Source organism: Tachypleus tridentatus, chromosome 9 (assembly GCF_004210375.1).
Source record: "Tachypleus tridentatus isolate NWPU-2018 chromosome 9, ASM421037v1, whole genome shotgun sequence".
In the NCBI taxonomy this organism is placed as follows: domain Eukaryota; kingdom Metazoa; phylum Arthropoda; class Merostomata; order Xiphosura; family Limulidae; genus Tachypleus; species Tachypleus tridentatus.
In genome coordinates, this window is record NC_134833.1 from 96,163,416 (window position 1) to 96,188,133 (window position 24,718).

General features: G+C 31.5%; 1 protein-coding gene across 1 annotated transcript in view; it reads left to right on the plus strand.

The window, feature by feature from the left end:
* The first annotated feature begins 3,513 nt into the window (after window positions 1-3,513).
* Window positions 3,514-24,718, plus strand: part of eas (ethanolamine kinase 1) — a 44,149-nt gene continuing 22,944 nt past the window's right edge. Inside the window, exons 1-7 of the mRNA XM_076455867.1 lie at window positions 3,514-3,699; window positions 7,853-8,038; window positions 8,671-8,930; window positions 12,493-12,650; window positions 16,460-16,588; window positions 19,956-20,039; window positions 22,462-22,625. Of these exons, the coding sequence (XP_076311982.1) occupies window positions 7,916-8,038; window positions 8,671-8,930; window positions 12,493-12,650; window positions 16,460-16,588; window positions 19,956-20,039; window positions 22,462-22,625 (918 nt within the window). The 5' untranslated portion in view covers window positions 3,514-3,699; window positions 7,853-7,915. The remainder of the gene's footprint in view (window positions 3,700-7,852; window positions 8,039-8,670; window positions 8,931-12,492; window positions 12,651-16,459; window positions 16,589-19,955; window positions 20,040-22,461; window positions 22,626-24,718) is intronic.

A 24,718-nucleotide genomic window follows, 5' to 3' on the forward strand; every position in this document is an offset into this window, starting at 1 on the left:
GGGACGTAGAAAAGTGGACGAAGGTTTTGTTCTCTTATGAGAAAAAAATTTAACCTGGATGGTCCAGATGGCTTGCAACGTTACTGGCACGATAAGGATATCCCATCGCAGACATTTTCTATACGACACAGTAGAGGAGGTTCCATCATGATCTGGGGTGCTTTCTCTTTCCATGGAACAATGTAGCTTCATGTTATACAGGGGCATCAAACAGCGGCTGGCTACATTGGCATGTTGGAGAGAGCATCCTGAAGGCCCTCGCTTGTATGGAAATGACTGGATCTTTCAGCAGGACAACGTTACAATCCACAATGCCCGCAGGACAAAGGGCTTTTTCCTGGCGAATAATGTGATTCTTTTGGACCATGCAGAGTGTTCGCCCAAACTGAACCCCATTGAAAATGTTTGAGGGTGGATGGCAATGGAAGTATATAGAAATGGATGTCAATTCCAAACAGTGTATGATCTTCGTAAAGCCATCTTCACCACTTTGAATAACATTACAGCCAGCCTTCTGCAAACGCTTATATCGACCATGCCAAAGCGAATGTCTGAAGTTATTCGCAATGACGGCCGTGCAACTCACTACTGGAACCTCTTGTTGGGCATTTCCTACCCTGTTTAGGACTTCTTTTTGGTATGGTCTTAAACTTTTGACTAGTTAGTATTTAAGCTAATTTCATAGTGTTCACATTTTCCCTATTAAATGCTAAAACGTCTTTTATTTTTATTTTCCCTTTCCTTATTTTCATCTTTCGAAGCTCTACTCAAATAAGTGATTCAGTCTAACAACGCAAAATGCATATTTTTTTCTTTATGTTCACTGGCCTTAAGATTTCGGCCAGCAGTGCATTACTATCTCTCTGTTTTCTTTTGTACCAATTGGGCAAGATTCTCGGTCGTTCAACAAAATTCGAAGACATGCCACTATTTTCGTAAAACATATATTTTCGATTTTTACTCTCAAGAATCTTCTACAAAGTTAGAGAACAGGCGAGACTTGCACAGTACACATCCAACAAGGTGCGTCACATGCATCAAACTGAAACAAATACAGATATTAAAATAAATGTATAACAGTAAATTCGTTACAAGTAATATTAAAATAGTGCAAGTATTATTTCTATACTTAAAGACATTAATGAGTAGAGAAAAAATAGTGTGCATACTTTTGAAAAGTATAACATCTTTAAAATGACTTTATGAATAATTTTATATTATTTTCATTAAGGGGAGAAACACACACAAAAACAGACTATTTGCAGTAACGAATACTTGACTAAGCACTTGCAACAAAAACATTTAACAACCATGATCAGTAGATTATTAATTCATATCCCACAAATTTAATGAAATATGAAATATGCTAGTATAATGAAACGGTGAATTCAATCTACTTCTTCATAGCTGTAGTAGTCGTCCACATCTTTTCAGCTATAAATAACTATTTTTCTTGAAAGCATGACACATCATCTCTGAATGTGAAACATCACTGATTGATAAAAAAAAAAAAACTTCTTATCTTTATCTTATCATTCTTATTCCCATATATCCTTTTAGATATCTCAGTTCAGGGTTAAAATGTCAATCAGTGTCACTGCTATTTCCAGCTCTTTCTCACATGTCATTCTTAAAGGTAACAAACTTTACAATCCCAGGTATTATACTTGATACTGTGTAAGTTTAATATGTCATTCTACTATATGTGTTATCGAATTCTTCTTGATGCTTTACAATTCAAGCAGGAATTGTGTTGCAATCTATATTTATAAACTAGAAGCTTATAAGTATTTGTATTGTTGTTTAGCCAGAAGAAAGTTTAAACTAAGTGATGGATGCGGCCTTAATGTCTGTTTTAAGAAATAATATAGCCATAGGTGAAAGCCTCGTTAGGCTAGAACAAATTAGTAAGTTTGTTAGTTGATAATTAATCTGTGTTTTTCAGCTAGTTCATTGCTATGAATATTGAACTTGTATTTCGATGAAGTAAAGAAGATACAAGTAATGTTAAGTTCTTTGTTTAAATATAGTAAGCTCAAAGCTGTACCTTGAATACACAGGACGTCACCTTGAAGAGAGTGTACCTCGGATGCACAGGACGTCACCTTGAAGGGACTGTACCTTGGATACACAGGACGTCATCTTGAAGGGAGGCGCCTATTGCCCATTTGGCTAACAAATCAGCTAAGTGGTTGCCAAATTTACATGTCTCACAGGATGCCATCAATCATAAAACATCAGCATTATATTGTGTAAAATACTCTCTTAAGTTTGATAAATACGGCTAAATGTTTCTTCATAAGCGTCTTATTGAGTTATTAAGAGGATTTGCAGATTTACTATTAAGTAAATGTGCTGCCATATGTATCGTATTCTTGTCACTTTTGTTAAAGTTTTTATGTTAATTAAAGATTGTTTTCATTAGTTCGATGGGTTTCACATTGTGCCCAGTCTCTTTCTTTTCATAGAACTCGATAGAAATATGAAAGTCCAGATTTTGCTCAGTAATACATTTACTGGCGAATATCCTGTTATCTTGTAGAACTCACCAAATTATTCTTAAGTAAATTGATTTGGTTTGTTTTGAACTTCGCGCAAAGCTACACCAGGGCTATTCTGCTCTATCTGTCCCTAATTTAATTGTTTTAGACTAGAAGGAAGGAAACTAGTCATCACCACCTACCGCCCACCTTTGGGCTACTCTTTTACCAACGAATAGTGGGATTGACCGTAACATTATAACGCTCCCATGACTGAAAAGGCGAGCATGTTTGGTGTGATGGGGATTCGAACCCGTAACCCTCGGATTACGAGTCGAGTGCCTTAACCACCTGGCCATGCCAGGCCCTTAAGTAAATCATTGCACCTGAGAAAATACCATACTATCACAACAATATTGAAGCTGGTGATGATATTTTTACTTGACTATTTGCCGCAGAGCAAAACTAAATGAAACGAATAATATGTGTAATTCCGGTACTTTAGAACAAATATAAAACAGTAATTATAAGAAAGTTTCTTTGTTTCTTTGTTGGATTTTGTGGAAAGCTACTCCAGAGCTATCAGCGTCATCAGTTCCTAATTTATAAGTGATAGTCTAAAGGGAAAGCAGCTGGTCCACCCACTGCTAACTCTTGGGCTATTCTTTTACCATGGCCCGGCATGGCCAAGCGTGTTAAGGCGTGCGACTCGTAATTAAGTAATAAAACTACTTGAAGGGTAGTTCAAGAAAATGCCTGCCTGATGAATACACACCTAATATCACTAAAACAGGTAATTAGTATCTTTAATCGATATTGTTGGCCTTAAAACCGCTTTATAATGTATTTTATATTTTGTCATGTTAGGTATATTTGTAAAGTTATCCTTAAAAACTGGTTCAAAGCGAAACATAAAAGGAAAATAATTTTTAATTCCTTATATAAAAATATCAATTTTTACTTTTGCATTTTCGACTGGCACTTCAAACAAATATCTTTATTATGGACTTATTCTTCTGCAAACAAACACTTGAAATTGTTGCCGGCGCTTGAAGTTGAAGAGTCGAAATTCGTGCAATTTAAATGATAAAATAAAGGGGGTGTGGAAAGAAACGTTAGCAGTATTGGTCTCGTTTCGCTGGAACTGTGCTTACTTTTAGTTGTTTACTTATTTTAATCTATTATATAGGCAATTACCAGTGGAAGCGAGAGAAGACAGGTTTGAGTTGCTTCTTTTTTTTTTCTTTTTTGGCGGACAAGAGTTTAATATTACCAAACTTAAGTTTACTGGAAATCTAAGTGTAATTTGTAGATCTCTACAATGTTCTGTACTATGGTCAGAAATACTCGGGTATCAAAAAGTACGAGTAAATGAAATTTGAAGCTCAACTTTACTGACTAGAGCATTTTTATTTAATAATACTCCGCTTTTAGCTTGTAATGTAACCGAGCTTCAGCATATATGCATAGACTAGTACTAACTTGTTAGCAGTCTTCTAATATAAATCGTGGTCGCTGACTAGCACTAGATAAATTCAGGCCTTCATTTGCACTTTGAAGTTGGGGTAATAACACTATTTTGTTCAGTGTTGGACTCCATATCTTAAAGCCAGTCGCTTCCAGAATCGGGTGTTGGGAAAGGAGAACCAATACTAGTTATAATTTGGTGATTCCTTTTGACGTAGAGGCTGTCATATGAGGATAGGTTAACTAAAGGTATATAAGTTCAAATTATTTTCCTTTTAAAAAAGATTAGAAGAAATGTGATTGAAGGACTCAAAATCAAAAATTTAACTAACAGGATTGATGAATCAATTTTGTTTTTAAACTATTTTAATGGTAAGAGTGATAGTACTAAAGTATAAAATATTTAAAATGTGTAAGATAGAAATCATTAGACAATTTTATTTTATGAATAGGATGGTTAACCTTTAGAATACATTGCCATCAGATGAGATAAACAAAACAGGATTAGGGTAGTTCAAGAAAATGCCTGATGAATACTTAATAAATTAGGGCTTGATTTTGTTAGAAAAATTGAAGTTGGTTTATAAAAGGGTAGTAATGACAATAGTGTAGTTGGAGACTATGAGATGGCTAAGCTTTAAAATATGTTCTTCTGTTTGTACAAGAGAGGATGTTAGCACTATTCCTAATACTTAGCATACTATGGGAAATAATGTAATTGGCCTGAGTTATGTAGATATTAATCCCTTGGTGGTAAATAGAAAGATCAACTCCTTAAACCTGAGCAGATGGTGCCATTATCCAACTTAAAATCCCAAATTGCTCATCACATAGTTGGTAACATCATCTGATGACAATGTTTTCTCTTTGGCTCAAAATGAATCCAAACCATACTTGATTAAGGAAGCACAGAAAAAGAAAGAAGACAGAAAACTTTTCTGTCAAAATATGTAATGTGTTCCACCATCAATAAAACTTTTCCTTATGTTTATATAGTTTTGCTTGCCTACCTGTTATTAATGCAAATGGTGTTGATATCCACCTTTTATAAATAAGCTGTAAGTTCTGAAAAGCATTGTCATTTAAGCCTGATGGTAAAATGAGCTAAAACAATGGGTTTAAAGAATTAGATCAAAAAGAGATGAAGCACCAGAGCTAGACAATATACCTATACCAGTCATTCTGAGATACATTTTTATTTCAGATGGGTTTCACGTCATCAAGAATATTTTGTAAGGTTTTAAAGGAGTTGAAAGGTCAGATATGAAAATTTCCTTTATTTCTGGTAGACCAGTAGCCTGAATATTGGAAACTTCATATGTTAGTCCTGTTTTTAAAGAGATAATAAGAGTTGTCTCAGAAATTGTAGGTTAGTTAGTCTGACTCCTGTAATGGAAAAAAATTCTGGAGTGTGTTGAGAAAATCTATATATAAAATCACCTAGTGAAATACAATATCAAAGAAAGCCAATATTGATACACTAAAGGGAAATCTGGCTTTACTGCTCTGTTATCCTCTTTTGTAAGATGTTGCTTGTTATCCATAGGATGAAAAGGATATAGACTTGGTGTATTTTAAAGATTTTAATAAAGCACCACACAATGATTAGCCAACAAAATTGTGTTAGTAATACTAATAGGTATTGAAAACAGACTACTTAATTGGATTGATGGTAGTTAGACAAAAAAAACCTAAAAAGCTTTTATTAATTTAATACAATTAAAATGGGATTTTGAGACTAGTAGAGGCTTTGGGGGTTAGTGCTCGAGCTTTTGCTTTATATATATATCTATATATTAATGATAGTGATGGGCAAAGAATTAACCAGGGTCTATTAAGTGCTCATCCAAAACTTAAAGAAGCAAATTGTGAAAAAGTACAAACTGGAATGCCACAGGCAGGTTTGGATTTTTCTGGTACATTTATTATAAGGATTCCATGGAACTTTAACATTGTTTTTATCATTTTCTGTTGATTTGACAAGCAATTAAAATTAAGAATTTTATGGTTGCAGACCTTTATTTCAGTTGCCTGTCATGTTATCTTGTTCTGGTTCAAAAAACAAAAAAGTGTATCATTAAAGGGAAAAACATGAATGTTGACATGTCCTGTTTATTCTAATAAACTGTGATGGAAAAATATTCTACTGATTTGGATCCTTGTTGACTGAATATGATTTTTAAGTTTATCTTATTGAAACAACACATAAATAAATGAGCTTATGATTTTTTTTGGAGAAAAGTTATGATGTTAGGTACAAATTATTTCAATCAAAAGTATTGTCATCTAACCTGACATAGGTAATGGTGATGCCATTTTGGAGGGTGAGATCCAGGTTTACTAATAAATATTTGCCAGCTGGAAATGGTGAGTACCGTAATTTGCAAAACAAGGTAGACAAAAAAGTGTTAAAATTTCAGTGTAGTTAAATATAAAAATTTAAAGTTTTAAGAAGAAAATAATTATACTTGTATTTTTTTTTGTTATTTTCCAAAAATGTCAAGAAAATTTTGAAACTTTGACAACTTAAGTACTTAATTATAGACGTATTGAATCTTTTTAAAGCAAAAACTAGGTGCATATTTTGTTTTTACTGAAATTAGTTTCATATTTTTGCCTAGCTTGTCCATCTGTTCAAGGTTTTGCTTGTCTAAAAATGAGTAGAAAGATTGCTGGCTGAAAGCATGGTGATTGGGGCATAATTAGTCAAGTTTTCTGATAACAAATTCTTAGGTATTTCTAGCTGTATTGGGAATGTTTAAGTACTACAGAATATTCTGAATCAAATGATAAGCTGACCATGCAAATGACTTTTAATTATAATAAGTGCAAAGAAATGCATTTGGGTTATAATAATTTTGATTCCAAGTTTAAAAAATCTGGTGACTGGACGAAAGGATTCTGTTGTACTAGTGAATAAGCTAGTCAAGCCATCAAAGCAGTGTTCTGTCATTAGTAGTGAAGTTAATAGAATTTTAAGAGGTATTTATTGATATATTGATTACAAATGAAACTTCGAATATTTCATAAAGTTCACTAGTTGGGTCTAACTTGAAGTACTGTATAGTTTTGATCTTATATATCAAATTATCTTTGCTTATTGGAAAGCATTCAGAGAAAGTATACAAGGATGATTTTGTGGATGGAAAGGTTATGGTAAAAGGGTGGGTTAAGGTCTTTCAGTTTAATTTTTTATGAGTAAAGAAAGTATAAGAGTGATCATATTCAAGTTTACAATATTATCTGGTGTACTGATAGGATAAAAGCCTTATTTCATTTTGTGATGCCAACAGTAGGAATGGATACAAATTTAAAAATTATTAAAGATATGTTAGGCTAATATAATTTTGTTTAATAGCTTATGGAATGAGTTACCATCAGCAGAAGTAAAGGCTGTTGCTGTATAGAAATTTAAGCTCAGAATTGATGAATTCCTGAAGAATAATGGGTTCAGGGACAGTTGTGGTGGTGTGAAAACACAATTTTGAAGAACCATTTGGTATCTCACTGTCCTATGTTTTGCTAACTAGTTGGGAAATAAGGTGAGCTATAAGGTATTTGGTTAGAGAGTTTTTAGACTTTAAATGACAATAGAAGAAACCTTTTTCCTTGAGGAATATGATGGATTTTGTCATTGTATTTTGAATACTGTATTCAAAATGAGATATAACAACAACCTTAGAGTAAAAAAAAAAAAGAGTAAAGAATACATGTTTTTGTATTAAAATAAAAACATTTTATTTGACCCATAATTCTACATTATATTTCCTTCACTCACATACCAACAGCAAAAGTACCTCACACCTTTGTCTTAAATACATCAACACGATTAAGATGTATTTATTAGGAACATTTAATTAGTCCTGTAAAATAACTGTTTTTTGTTAATTTCTTTGGAATTTTAGAGGGATATTACATAGTTCTTATCAAGTTTATGAAGAGTTTATACAAGCATTTGGTTGTCAAATATGCCACCTCAGAGGGTAGATATAACTGTGCCTGATTCTTCCATGGAAATGATAAAGAATGGTTCACTTGAAGTGTTAAAGCACGTAAGGAAGAACTGGAAGTCAAGTGATATCTGTTTCAAAGTAAGTATTTATATATAAATGTGCACATGATGTAGATATATCTGAGGTTGGCAAGTTTTGGTCAAACATGATGATGATGATTAGCCTTATCTTGTGAAATCCAGTCGTAGCCGTGATCTGTGTTCACCATTTTGGTCAACATCTTTTACATGTTTATATGGTGTTTTAATAAGGTAAAATTATTAGTTAGAAATTTCTATAGGTATGTGCTTTTTTCTGCAGGTGATATACATTGTTGCTTTAAAAAAATTTACACAACTAGGCAAAGCCTCAATAATCTTTATAGTATGACTTCTTATGTAAGCTGATCATATATGCTCAAGCTTATAATAAAAAGGGTTTAGTCATTCATACTAATAATTGCCAATGAAAGAGGTATTTGTATTTTTGTAGAAATATTTATTTTTTGATCAGATCATCCTAGATTATTGTGTAGATTATAGCCATTAAGACTGGTATTTAGTAAGCATATTAATGCATGTTATTTACATAACTGTGTTTAGTATATTAAACAGAAGCAGGTCAGATTAATTTTTTGTTATTTGAATGCTTTTGTAGGATTTCTAGCAATTTATTTTTGTTAAATGTGTCTGATTTTTAACTTAATTAGTACTTTTTCTTTTCATCTTCAGGTATTCACTGATGGTATTACAAATCATTTACTAGGCTGCTACTTGCCTAATAACCCTGAAGACATGGTTCTAGTACGTGTATATGGAAGAAAGACCGACTTGTTCATTGATCGAAAAAATGAGCTACAGAACATGGAACTTATGCATTCAGCTGGTTTGGCAGCACCTGTGTATTTAGCCTTTAACAATGGTTTAGCCTACCAATTTGTGCCTGGTGTTGTGGGAGATAGAAAAATGGTGCAGGAACCAACCATATATAGGTTAACACTGCTAAATAATTACTCATTGATTTTGATAGAGATCATAAGTTTAGTGAAAAATGTGTGTGAAACTAATTTACAAAATAGTATGTTCTTACTGTTAGAATAATATTATTCTTATTGAGAATTTTATATGCAAAAACGGCTCGTTTGGGTTGAGAAAATATTTTACATAGAAGAGCGAACAACGTTTCGACCTTCTTCGGTCATCATCAGGTTCACGAAGAAAGAGGTAACTGACCGGAAGCTGACCACATGTTTAAAAGGGGTTGTGTAACTGTGTGTCAAAATGTAGAGGGCGGTATTAGATGTTTGAATATATAAAAATTATATGTTCAAACATCTAATACCGCCCTCTACATTAAAAATTATATATTCGAATATATAAAAATTATATATTCAAACATCTCATACCGCCCTCTACATTTCGACACACAGTTACACAACCCCTTTCAAACATGTGGTCAGCTTCCGGTCAGTTACCTCTTTCTTTGTGAACCTGACGATGACCGAAGAAGGTCGAAACGTTGTACGCTCTTCTATGTAAAATATTTTCTCAATATTATTCTTATGTTGTGTAACAACAGGATTTTGCTTTTGAATTGTTTAACAATAGAGCTCTGCTATGTCATTCAAAAATAGGATCTTATTGCTGTGTTACATAAGTCTTACTATCATGTTGCATAACAATAAGGTTTTAGTGTTGTGTTACACAGCAATAGTCCTGCTGTTGTCATACATAACAGTATGAGCTTGTTGCTGTGCATGTGACATATTAGTATGGTGTTGTTATGTTACCTAAAAGTATAGCCCATTCTTTTGTGTTACTTAACATTATGGTCCTTCTGCTGTGTTACCAAGCAGCAGGGGAGTCCCACAACATTATAGTTTCTGGCCAAAGGAGTGTGTAAACGTGAAATCTCAGTTGTGAATATAAAAATCTTACATAAACAAAATAGGAATTATTGTAGATCAAAAACCAAAATGTTTACAGTTCTAATACCTACAAGGCAACTGTACTCCTACTAATTGTAAATTGGCTTTAAAAATATTCCAGTTTGTCAGCATACAGCAAGACAATGTTAAAACCAAAAACAGGATGTAGATTCGAATTGGCTGGACCTAGTAAAGATTAGTGATACATCAAACAGTAGTTCTCTTCATTCTTTACTTTGTGCTGGCTGCTTTCTTTGGAAAGTATTTTCTATGTGATAACACACACAAAAAACTTTAAAACCATTTAAAATTCTTTTTAGCTATTGAATTTGTAGAAACAAGGCCATACAATAAACTTTATGGTGTATATTGCATAATGTATAAACTGATACATAGATATGTTTCCAGAATTTGAATTGACAACAAATCAAAAACTGATGAATGAGGATTGCAAACAGCCTATATATTGTCCTGGCAACTATTTGTTTCTCATATCCTAGGGTGTAAACATACTATATTGCCTTCATAACAGTTTGCTAAGGTTATCATTGGGTGTGACTAAAGCAAAAAAACGTGTAGTATAATAGTCTGTGATATAAGTGGTATGAATGGCGTATCAGTTATATCGTGACATGATGTACAATGGATAGAGATTACTACTGATACATATCTTTTGACCACAGTATTTCAAGTTTAAAACAATATGATTACAACATTTCTCCTATACTTTCAGTTACATAGGTGAACTCATACTTCATTATTAGGATTTGGTTATTGACATTTTTCATTTCATTTATTCATATAATATGAATACACATTTATTAGTTTAATGGACTTTATTGGGACTACATCTTATCTTTCCTTGACATGGATGTTGTGCAGTATCAGGTTGTCAGGCATAGCAATAATTGGTTATCAGTCATTGTTCTAATGAGAAAATAGCGTGCAGTGAAAGGTCAATTCACAGGTAGGATTTTAATTTTTTCATTAATTGTAGTCTAAATAAATGAATTTGTAGTGTAAATGTACTAATTAATGACTGTGGAATCCAATGATGTATGAATGTTTTGGTTATTTTCATCATATAAAAATCACTAAACCCCATACTGATAGTTTCATGTTGCATTTATGTTACATAACAAGAATATGAATTTATTATTAGTTAGAGATGTTACAGAAGTATATGCATTTTCTTGTACACAGTAATTTGGATATTGTAATGGAGATTTCTTGCATAACTAGTGATATTTAAAAAGCATTACATGTTCACAGAAGTTCAGATTTTCCTTTTATAACCATGTTAAACAAACCATTGTTGTTATTTTTTTAAGCCACAAATAGAATCCAAGAGATGACCAAAGACCATTTCTGTCAAGAATATAGAACAGTCATTAAAACTCCATACTTTAATGAAAGAATTATATGATAAAAAAACTTCAGTATAAACTCATCTATCAAAGCTTTTAGCAAACTTTCTTACAAACCATATCCTGTTATAGCATTTTGCTTTGGAAATAATTCAAACTAGAAACATGCAAGCATCCAGCTTTCGAATTGTGACTCATTTTATTGGATACAGAATTTTCCCACAAACAAATCTGGTATGTTTTTATGTTAGTGAAACTTCCACCACACCAAGTATTTATAACATTTTTCTGCTATGCCATATGTGTTAGTGGTGCCAAACAAGATTTATGTAAAGCCATTTAGCCCACCATGGTCATCTCTTGTTCAGAAATGTCTGGAAAGAATGAATTCAAGTTAAATATGTCCTTTTGGAATTTTACTTCTATCCAACAAACATTTGAAAATAATTTTGACTAAAAATATGTCACATCATTTGTAAAACTATTCTGCAAATGTAAAAAAAAAATGATGAGGAACAAGCTACATCAAGGTTTCTAAACTTACTACTGTCAATTACATTTGTGTTTTCTGCCTTATTCCACTATTCAAGCATCCTTAGAAAGACTGTTCAAACTTTTAATGACCCTGGACACTTGAATTACGTCCCTTCACTTTTTTACCTGCTTCTGAGGAAGCAGATCTGAAATTGTAAGCCTTTCCTCATTTTCTTAAATAACCTAAACCAAAAGTCCTTGTTGTAGCCTATTTCTAGTCATTTAAGTATTTTTGAAAAAGTTGATGCTCATCCTAAAAAGGGGAGCCAATACTTCATGCAGTGTAAACTAATAACACTAATTTTATGGATATTTCAGAATCATATAAAAATATGGATCATGTTGGTAGCATCTGAAGCATTGGAAGTTTCCTAGGTAGCAACAGACTTTTTAAATTAACCATTGAAACTATCTCTGCAAATGTTTTTCAAGGTTTTTGGGTAAATCTCATAGATAAATAATTTTATTCCCAATACTTTTTCATGATTTCCTAAAACATGTACTTAAAATAAAGTTAGAAACTCGGAAGTTTCTTTACCTTAATCCACAAAAATGCTAATTACAAAAATTAAGTAATTTTACCTTCTCCCATATTGTTTAACAAATCCCAACAGCCACCATTTGAGGTCTGTTGATAATTTTACTGTTATGATATTAGGTTTGTGCTATTACTTGAGATGTACAGTGTGGTTAGTAACTTTAACTTCTCTGCTATATTGCAACAGATTGATTGCAAAAACCATGGCCCACATGCACACACTAAAGCCCTTGTATAATGAAGAGTACAGAATACCCAGTCTTTTCCCTGAAATTCGCAAGTTTTTAAAACTAGCGTCACCAGCATTCCAAAATTCACTAAAGAACAAAAGGTATGTTGCGGCTGATTTCAGTTAAGATTTGTTTTATATATATATATATTTAAATCATGTCCATGAAATTTTTTGCAGACTTAAAAATTTGTCACCTGTGCAATCTGGTTGTTTAAATCACTGTTTACACCTTAGTTTTAACATCAGATAATCCTTTTTTAGCAAAATCAACTAGAAAAAGATGCTCTTTCTTATGTGTTTTGAAACTTGAACTTTGTAAAATTTTATGTATAAACCATTAAATCAAATTGCATGTTTTAATGAATGTTTATATTAGAAATGGCACATGCAACATGTGGTCCATGGGTTGCATGCCTGTGAGATTGTTTTATCCAGCCCACAAAGAGTTCTTAAGATATAATTGAATCTAGGAAATGAGCTGACCAAGAAATCAAATTTATTATAATATTATTTTTTATTTTACACTAATCTTAACCAACTTAAAATTTCCTATTTTTACATTTTATTTACTTTTATAATAAATAATATACACAAAAACAAGAAATAAAACACTTACCTGGGCTTTCTTTCTTGTTGCTGACCACTATTAGTGACACTTAACCTACCTTTTTATACTAATGGTTGCAGTACACTAAATGTGTATTTAATCATTTAATGCACCAAAGAACATAATAATAATATAAAAAAGCAGGCAATGTCTCATAACTATCACAATTTTTTTAGCTTTCTGAATATGTAACAGGCTGTTACAAATTTACGATATTGTTAGTTAATATCTTTCTAGTGGAATTTAAGCTTATACTGAAAGAAATTGCCAATTCTTTGTACAGAAAACAACATAATGGAATATGTCATTTGGTAGATGAAAACTTTGGCTTTATTTTGGTTATGAATAATATAGTATTAACAAATCCTGAAAGAGAGGATGTGACAGGTGGGTGTGGCAAGAGAGGTCTGTAACCAAACAAGATTGAAGCTTAGCAAAAGTATTCTGTTTCAGTGACTATGATGTTATTGTGAATACTTTAAATTCCATACGTAATGAAGGGGTATTGAATAAATTAGAAAAGAGGGGATACCCAGAGAAAAAATGTCGAATTTTTCAAACTATTACAATTTCAGGATTTTTTCTTTTCTTTAAATACTGCTTTATAAATATAAAACTTGTGTTAAAATATGTATATTTAGCTTCAGTTTTGATTTATACAGTGTGGCTCACATACACATTTAAAACTTACTACACAACTCAGTGATGTCGAGAGAAACCCACTTGTTGAGAAATTTATATGCAAAAACGGCTCGTTTGGGTTAAGAAAATATTTTACAAAGAAGAGGTAACTGACTGGAAGCTGACCACATGTTTGAAAGAGGTTGTGTAACTGTGTGTTGAAATGTAGAGGGCGGTATTAGATGTTTGAATATATAATTTTATTTATTTTATTATATTAATATAGGTATAAAGGCGTTCCTTTATATTGGTTTATTTTGGGTTTAAGTTGTTGTATAAGTAAGGCTTCTTTAATTTTGCGTTTATTTATGTTTGTTTCTTTATTTAGTATTTGAGTGTTTTCTATGGTTATGTTGTGTTTATTTGACTTGCAGTGTTCGAAAACGTGTGAAGGTGACTTTTTATGTTCTTTGAATCTGGTTTCCATTTTTCTACTTGTTTCTCCAATATAGAAGTCGTGGCAGTTATCACATTGTATTTTATAAATAATGTTGGTGTGGTGTTTGTCAGTGTAGTTTGTACATAGTATAGACCTCAGTTTTGTGCCTGGTTTTTGAATAAATTTGGTATTAACTGGAATGTCATATTTTGTTACTAATTTTTGCCAAATGTTGGTTATTTGTTTGCTGATGTCAGGAATATATGGTATACAGCAGTATATGGTTTTGTGGTTTTTTGATTCGTGAGCTGTATTTACTTTAGTTGGTTGATTTTGCTTTTTGTCTAAGTGTATGCGTATAATGTTTTCTACGGTTTGTGGAGGAAACTTATTGATGTTGATGAAGTATTGTTTTATTTTGTCTAATTCATCGTTAATTTTATCTGGTGAGCATAGTTTTATGGCTGTGTTTATTTGGTTTCTTAGTATGTTGAGTTTTTGTTTTGTTTCATGTGCTGAGTCCCAAGGAATGTATTGTCCAGTATGGGTGATTTTTTGGTGGATTTCTGTTTTGAATTGTGTGTCAGTTCTTGTAATTTTGAGGTTAAGAAATGATATTTGATTGCTTTCTTTTTGTTCACATGTGAAGTTAATGTTGGGATGTATAGAGTTAATGTGATTGAAAAAATTAAGTATGTGTTCTGTAGATTTGAATCCTGCAACCGTGTCATCTACTTATCTGTACCAGTATAGTGGTGGATGTAATGCTGTGTTAATTGCTTGTGTTTCAACTTGTGTCATAAAAACTATATACAAACAAATGGCCTAAGCATGGGCAACCCAGTATCACCAGTTCTAGCCAATATTTTTATGACACAAGTTGAAACACAAGCAATTAACACAGCATTACATCCACCACTATACTGGTACAGATACGTAGATGATACGGTTGCAGGATTCAAATCTACAGAACACATACTTAATTTTTTCAATCACATTAACTCTACACATCCCAATATTAACTTCACATGTGAACAGGAAGAAAGCAATCAAATATCATTTCTTAACCTCAAAATTACAAGAACTGACACACAATTCAAAACAGAAATCCACCGAAAAATCACCCATACTGGACAATACATTCCTTGGGACACAGCACATGAAACAAAACAAAAACGCAACATACTAAGAAACCAAATAAACACAGCCATAAAACTATGCTCACCAGATAAAATTAACGATGAATTAGACAAAATAAAACAATACTTCATCAACATCAATAAGTTTCCTCCACAAACCGTAGAAAACATTATATGCACACACCTAGACAAAAAGCAAAATCAACCACCAAATACAGCTCACGAATCAAAAAACCACGAAACCATATACTGCTGTATACCATATATTCCTGACATCAGCAAATAAATAACCAACATTTGGCAAAAATTAGTAACAAAATATGACATTCCAGTTAATACCAAATTTATTCAAAAACCAGGCACAAAACTGAGGTCTATACTATGTAAAAACTACACTGACAAACACCACACCAACATTATTTATAAAATACAATGTGATAACTGCCACGACTTCTATATTGGGAGAAACAAGTAGAAAAATGGAAACCAGATTCAAAGAACATAAAAAGTCACCTTCACACGTTTTCGAACACTGCAAGTCAAATAAACACAACATAACCATAGAAAACACTCAAATACTAAATAAAGAAACAAACATAAATAAACGCAAAATTAAAGAAGCCTTACTTATACAACAACTTAAACCCAAAATAAACCAATATAAAGGAACGCCTTTATACCTATATTAATATAATAAAATAAATAAAATTATATATTCAAACATCTAATACCGCCCTCTACATTTCAACACACAGTTACACAACCTCTTTCAAACATGTGGTCAGCTTCCAGTCAGTTACCTCTTCTTTGTAAAATATTTTCTTAACCCAAACGAGCCGTTTTTGCATATAAATTACTACACAACTCGTGTCCTTGAGGAAGTTGCATGTGCCTGTTTTAGTAGATTGTAAAGTAGTTGTAGTGGAAAAATTAACTCTTCCAGTAAATACAATTTTTGACATTTCATTATATGTCAGTATCTTTAAATCAAATGCAAGCTGTTTTCTTTCACAACATTTTATGATTTATTATAAGTTATGTTTAATTTATATATCTTTAATGAAAGAAATGTGTATTCAATTTCTAATTAATGTTTTGTAGATTTTTTAAATGAACTTTCTACAATACAAGATCTATACAATGAAATTGACCATCTAGAAGACCACTTAGTTCAGCTTGGCTCTCCTGTTGTGTTCTGTCACAATGACTTGCTTCTTAAAAATATGATCTATAATGAAGAAAAAGGTAACATTAACCTAACTATAAAATTTTTTTCTGTTCAGTTTTATACCCTCAAACTATAAACAAGTTTTAAGGTTTCTATAAAATAGAAAAATAAGTTTTTAATAAACATCTTTTGAGAATTATGTATTATTTTGTCATGATTACTATGTAGGTAATATGAACAACATACTACAGATAGTTTATAAAGGGAAGCAATTACAGATAAATTAAGGAATATGAACCATAAATGTAATAAAATACAAGATGCAGATCTAGTAATGTATTAACTAGAGAGATTTTTTTATATACAAATTATCCTTGTAACTTGCTTATCACTTGGCCAGTATTCAAGAAATTGGCATACATGTACAAGCTAAGTACAGATAAGGTAAACAGAATACATCAATCAATTATCACTGGTATCTTTTATTAGTTTATGTGATAAGACTGAGGAAAAGTACTTCAGGTTCATTTGTGCTATTAAGTTAACTTCCTTCTGTGTAGAGGGTGGGCTCAGTAATTTTGATATGGTAATGTAATTGCTAAATCTGTGCTTTTTGTAATAGGTAAATGTGTATTTGTTAATTTTTTTTCTTAACCTAAAGATGAATTTCAGTGAAAAAAAGGTGGAAAAAAAAAAGATTAGGCCTCTACTTCATTATTCTTCACTATAATATATGATTTGTTAAAGCAAATAAATAAATATATATCCTGTTAATCCCCTGAATTATTATTATAGATGATTAAATATGGATTTCTGATAGTATGTCATATGTTATGGAAACATCTAAGGTATTTTAGGTTGTAAGTGGCAAGTAAAGGACCATACATCTAAGCTAAACCAACAGAAAAACATTAGCAAATTAAATTTAAAAATTATGATTTGTTGCAACCATTCTTGTGTTTAACAAGTAAAAAATTCGTATTCCAGTGATGTTTTTGGAAGAAGATAGGTCTTATTACTAGAAGAACTTCTAATATCAGACCTATTATTGTTCATTACCACTTCTTTAGGTAAAAATATGAGCTTAAAATTAGAAAAAAACATCATGTTAGACTGAGAAGAATTTCTCAAATATTAAATCTTAAGTAGATATTTTTTATGCATGTCTTAATCTTACAGTGTAAACTTTATAATAAAGTTATAGTAAATATGTTTTTTCATAAGGTACTTTCTTTTACTCACAAGATTAGTTATTCTTGTCCAGTGTTGCTCCCTAGATGCAAATTTTTTTCTTTGTGCATGCCACAAGTCGTCTGCACTCTCCTATTAGATTCAATTGATTCCAACATGTCTCATGTAAATCATCACGTTTCTTCTCCACCATACTCATGTTACATCCTCTATGTGCTGCTTCTACATATCTCTCCTCATTGGGCAGAGCTTATTTTTGGATGTGTTCTGTTTGCTACAAGTTTCACTTTTGTCTTTCATATACTCAAAGTGATCTTCATTGATTCCACTTTATGTTTTTGTTAAGACCAGTTATTAACTTCTTCAATCCCAGTTTTTTTTTTACAGATGCATTGTTATTTATGCTCTTGATTATTGGTTAACTTTTCCTCATTATGAAGTTCGAAATTCATGTTGTAGATTTGGGAGACATGCCTGCAACTAGAGCTATGTGAGACCCAGCAGAGATTTATCTGCTTTTATTTGCTGAAAGATTAAATATCACGTGGATCAATCTTTCTCTCTAGACCTCACCTCACTTCCTCCTGAGAAAACCGAGTTTGTTCAAGCAGATATAAACTTTGATCATCTGCTTTTGCCATGCTTTATTATGCCCCACTTCACAAGTCAGTTAGGCCCAATACAGTATTTTTAGATTTTGTTCCTCAGCTGTGTGATATTTTACTGCTTTCATGTATTTCCTGTAACATTAATGCACCCTTTCTGGGTTTATTGTTCTTCCAAACAACCTATTCTTCCAGACTGGGATATTAATGTGGCCTTCCATTTCCTCATTTTACATCTGTTTCAATCATTTTCATGTTCACTTTTGTATTAAAATTTCCCTCCTCCTCTTATTTGTAGACATTGAAGATCTGATTTGTTTGCAACTGACATTTCACATACACTTTCTAAACTTTCATATCTTTTCCTTTATCTGAATTCTTTCTTCCTCCTAGAGACATTGGTAGCTAGAGAGGGTGATTCCTCTTCACCTATTTTCCTTACTTTTATTTCTCATCTCTATCCTTGTAATAATCTGGATAAACTTCTATATCCAGCCTGCATAGCTTACTTATGCCATAACCATTAACCTTGGCAGTCTTCCTCTGTTTGGCATATTTTATTTTCTACCCTAACCAACTAGGTTAGACTTTTGATTTGATTGGTTTATTCCTTCTAGGATTATCTTATGTGCTTTCTCAATAAATACCACTTTATACCTTTTCCCTTGCCTCTCGTCTTTGTCTGCCATTGAGGAAATTCTACAGTCTGGTATGTGGATTACACCTGATACATTCATCTCCCATAATACACATAATAGTGCAGTTTCTTCTAAATTAGGTGTTTGTCATTGTTCAAACTTCAGTGCAGCTTTAACTGGGCATGTTGAAATTCATACTTTTTCTTTCAAGAGCCCCTGCTTCATTTACTCATAATTTGGGTCCCATTCTATTATGAGTGGTTAGACCAGGTATTCTTCAACTTGAAATCTGTTCTTTATGACCATGTATATGCAAGCTTTATTTTCAGTGGTCTTGCAGTGCTCACTATTGAGATGAGGTGTTCCACAAGATCAGGTGTAGGTGAATGGTTAGAATCACTATCCTGCCAGTTCTATCCCACTTTGATGTTCTCTTTTTTTTCTGCCCTTTTCCACTGTGCATCTCATGAGTGCACAAAAAATATACATGGTTCAAAAATGTTGCATTCCCCCTAATTACATCTTTGAATCTGACTCTCTCATATTCAGGTTTATCCTTCAGATGCTTTCAGGGGTATTTTTCGTTCCCACACATTGGTTCTGTCACCTAATCAATGTGGGTTTCAAGCTACTCTTGTGAGTGGAGGGAAGTACTGAAAATGTGTTTTGAACAGAAACTTCCCACTTTCCACCAGTGTTTGTGTCTTCTGCCAATCCTCAAAGTGATAGTTAGTAGAGGCGTATACAGGGAGTCACTTGCATCATGTATGTCTCGCTGCTATTGGTGGAGAAATGACGTAAAATGATTTACATGACAAACATATTGAAATCATTCTATTTCAGTATGGGGGAAGCAGAAGGCTTGTGGCATGCATAAAGAAAAATTTGCATACAGAGGGCAGCACTGGACAATAATAACATATTTGGAGTGAAGGGAAGTAGCAATTGGAAATGCATTTTCAGTAAAGGCAAATTATAACTTTTGTTGTTGTTTTCTAATTTTATTTTAGGGCAAGTTTCATTCATTGACTTTGAATATGCAAACTACAATTTTCAGGCTTTTGATATAGCAAATCATTTCTGTGAGTTCTGTGGTAAGTGTCCAAATGTTTACATTGAAATCAAAAAATAAAGTTGTTTGTTAGAAATTTCATAGCTTATTTTACACAAGTTAATAAATATTGGAAGTATAAAACCATTTATATTTATGAATCACATGAAATATTATTTAGGGCAAAAATTATTGGCAAAAATAAGAATCATGGCAGTCATTTAATTTTACATTAAATTTGTGTACAAAATTAAATACTTTTTCTATCCCACTATTTTCCACTTCCATCATTTAGATTGGTCACAGAAAACTGCTTGAATACTGAGGTTTGGTTCTGAGTTTTAAAAGATTGAGAATTCTTGCCTTATTATATTAAATGTTTAACAACTTTATCTGCTGAAAATACTCTAATTGTTGAATTAAAAAAAAACTTTATTAATCAGTAGCTGCATTCTCACCAACTTTTCAAAATTCTCACAGGGGAGGAATTTGCATGAGTTGAAGCAAATCAAGTAATTTATAAGAAAAACTGGTTAAAGCCCATCAGTCATTTTGTCCTTTGTTTTCAGTTCTGCAGGTCTTGATATCATCATGTTTTTATATCTGTAAATCACAGGCTAAATATTAACACAATGATTTTTTTACTTCCAGGAAACAAGGTCTAGGCACTAAATGTACACATGCATATGTAGAGTTTGTGTGTATGTATGTATATAGACACACGTTTATTTATAATATTAATGGTGTTGTAAAATGAACAGTTAATTATGGATACTGTATAATCGGAGAATTAAAGCATAAAGTAAAATAGGCTTATATTCCAAAATACATCTGCTTTCAAAGTATATTTGGCCATCTAAGGAAATGCTGTATTCCAGAACATCTGGAATGTGCACTTTTGGTGTTTTCTCCCAAAGAAGCCATTTTTAGTAATTGTGTAAACTATCATGCTTGGTTTAGAACAACAGAAGTCTTATTTGTGTAATTGGTTTACACTGATCAAGAAGAAAGTGAAGCCTGATTTCCAGTATGAATCGTGTTTACTCAACCAGTTTTGCTACAGAGAGCAAACAGTTGACTGGCATTTATCAGGAATATTTTACTGTACAAAAAATGTAATTATGGCTGCACGAATCGGTTGATTTCTGAAAGAAATTAGGCAAACGTCTAAAATTTATAGAAATGACCAATCTTTAAGACCCAATTTGTAAATTGAGATCAAAAATTCTAATTCAAAACATTCCTTCCCAACTCATGGGAGTTAGCAAGTATGCAGCTGCTGTTAATTACTTTGGGAAAAGTATGTTTTAAAGATCAAAGTATTTAATATTCCACTAAAAGAACTGTTTCCACGAACAGTGTTAACTTAGATGTTTGTGTTTACTGTATGTATAGATTACAGATAATACTTTTTAAATGGATAAATTAACTACGTTATGATTTTAAAGCATTTAATCCTTTTAGAATGCATGAGAAAACAGAACAAATTTTACGAATTTCAGTTTTGATTAAACCTTTCATGCTTTCATTCATTGTAATGAGTAGATAAAAACTTTAGACTTTTAAAGTAATTTCATGTTGATTAACTAGAAGCCTATTCTTATTATGGAGTGGTATATAGGAAGAAATCTCGGAAGAATATGAAGGATGTACCCATCCAATTCATCATTTTGCCAAAATTAATATTTAGCTAATCTGGCAAAAATATAACAAAAGGAAACTTAAAACCTCTTCATATTGATTGTGCCACTTTATAGTGAATAATGAGTATTTTTGACAAAAGTCTAAGTTCATTGCATTACCAAAAACATGATTATTTCAACCCTCCACAGTCCTTATAGTCCATAGTCAAATCCATTTATAAAATGTAATTATGAATTTTTATATCTGTGTATTTTACACTTTGCGTTTTTACTGCTATTTTGTGTACATAATGTGAACTTTAAATAATAATAATAATAAAAAAATACATATATAAATCAACTATCCTGATTTAATGTGATAAATAAATGAAGCAAAATTCAATCTAAATTCAAAATCTACTGTAGATACATTGGTGATATAATTTTGCTGTACTTGTTCAGGTTGTGGGAGGAAACCTTCATATGTTTCCTTCATTTGCATGTTGGTTATACTTAATATTGTATTGATCAAACTTATAGTATATTTAAGTACACATTTAATAAGAGAAAAATTTTTTTCTGTTTGAGTTGTATGTTCTTCACTTATTAAAAAGTTTGTGTTTAAAAATGAATGCAAGAATTAAACAATAAAACTGAGCTATTTGACAATCAGTAATGAAATAATTATGTAAATATTCATGAAAGCTCAAAAAAGTTGCTTTTTAAATCGGTATTTATATTAATATTTAATATAATATTAGGATCATCTGTAATGAAATGATTTCTATATCATCTTTGTGGTTTTTTTCACTCACTCTCTCTTGATTTTATCAATTTTATAAGGTTTAGAATCATTCCAACCAGAATTATACCCAAGTCAACAATTTCAAAAGGAGTGGATCAGGATTTACTTAGAAGAGTGGTTCTGTTTAAATGGACATAGTAGTAAGAGAGTGTCGCCCAAAGATGTAGAGACTATGTATGTTCAAGTTAACAAGTTTGCTTTGGTAATTTTTTTTCTCTTTTTCTATGGACATTTAAATTTTTACAAGAAATACAGCTATTGAAAAATTGAACATTGATTAAATCAGTGTATTCCACTAATATATAAGAAATGGTAATTTTTTCTACAAAGAGTAAGTTATGACATATGAGTTAGGGAAAAATTTTCAAACTATAAATGTGTATTTTGAAAATCCTTTTCCATTGTTTTTATGTGCACATTTAGAGAGAAAAGATTAGTATTTTCAGTTTCAAAAATATCTAACCAAAATCTATACACATCTTGTACAAGAACTTGCATTGGCCACTGTTTTTGTCAGTGCATAGCTAAACATAAAACAGCAGCTTGTGCAATTTCTTGTAGTAAATGTGAATGTTCTAAAAACAGTATTGAGTTTTTGCGTGACAATTAATAATCTTGTTGAAATTTAAAGTTATTAAAGTGGTACAGATATATTACTGGCTATTCACCACTGATAAGTGGCAACACGAGTTAAGTTGCAGACAAGTCGCATTTAATCTGACTTGTGATGTAATTCATTAGGGATTGAAGCTATTATACCTTTTTCTAATATTTAGCCTAATTTATTTAACTCTTCTGCTACAGATTCAGTTGATTCAACCAAGTTCATGACCTTAAAGTGACAATCAGTTTCCATACTATAACTTTTAATGTGTTTTTGTATCTTCATGAAATTTGGCAACCTTTCAGTAAACATTGAGTCTTTTACACATAAAAGGAGATTTTGCAGTTATGTATTTTTTCTAAAAATTTGTCTGAGAATATAAGAAATCAAGCTATTGACTGCTTTGATTTTCATATTAAGATTAAAAATACTTTTGTTTTTTATCTGAAAATTGTGAAATTTCATTTGCATAATCTATCAGCCCTCTATCTGTGTCTTCCTATGGCCAGCAATTAAAGGGCATGTCATCACATTTGTAGATTTGCATTCAAAAGTTTATTGAACTACTATTTTATGAATGTCTGTCAATAAGTTTGGTTCACACTGTAGATTATAATTCAAATTTGAATATTATACATTAGTTAATTTCTTAATTTAAAAGTAAATATTAAAAAAAAAATTCAGTTTTTCTTTGTGGTATGTTGAATGCAGCTTTGGTTCAGATGAGGTATTTGATTTCCAACTGCAGAGTCTAGTTTCTTGCAAATTAAAAATGCAAATTTCTGATATTGACAAGCTAGAATATGAAATAAGAATCTCTTATCTTTTTTATTTGTTGAGATACCAGTATATTTAGTGAACCAAATGCAACGATCTGCCCACCTCTTGTATTTTTGGATAAACTTTTTACATACATTCAATTTTGCTTCTTCATGGCTTTGTAACCAATCAGAAGTTCAGAATTTCAGATCTGGGAAGGAAGTGAAAATGTTTGAAGTATAATATTTTCTTAGACCCAAATATAACTTGGTTATTATTCCTAATAAATTATAGTGGATTTCTGTAGTATTGATATAGTAATTTGTTTTTGTTATTTCCAAATGTGTGTGTGTGTGTGTCATGCAATACGAGTCCAAAGTTCATAAGTACAAGAGATCATTGTTTCCTGTATTTATTAATTTAATGTTCTGTGTTTTAAGAAAGAAAACAAATTCAAGAATTTATTTGTATGTAGTAATAATATTTAGATATGTAATGTATTATAACCAAAATGTGATTGTAATTGACAAAGTATGGTCCACTGGAACAAAGTAAGAGAGGTCACTTTCTAAAGGCCAGTTTTATATTATTAGATTACAATAAATGAGCACATGTACACAGTGTCATTGTAAGTTCTATTATGTTAGTCAGACACAGTAGAAAAGTTAATAAAACGAAAATTGTGTGCGTATGTGTATTTATAATTTTATGGGATTTAAGCTATTTAGACTAAACATTTAAAGTTTTTTGTTATAACTTATAGTCATTATAGAATGATAAAGGGGTAATTTATATTCATTTTATAATTTTTTTTTTATGGTGGTTACAAGGTTGGTAAAATTAACCACATCCATATAGAGATACAATAATGAAAATAGCAGATAAAATGTACTGCTTTCCAAACAAAAGTATTTGACAATTATCTGAAGGTT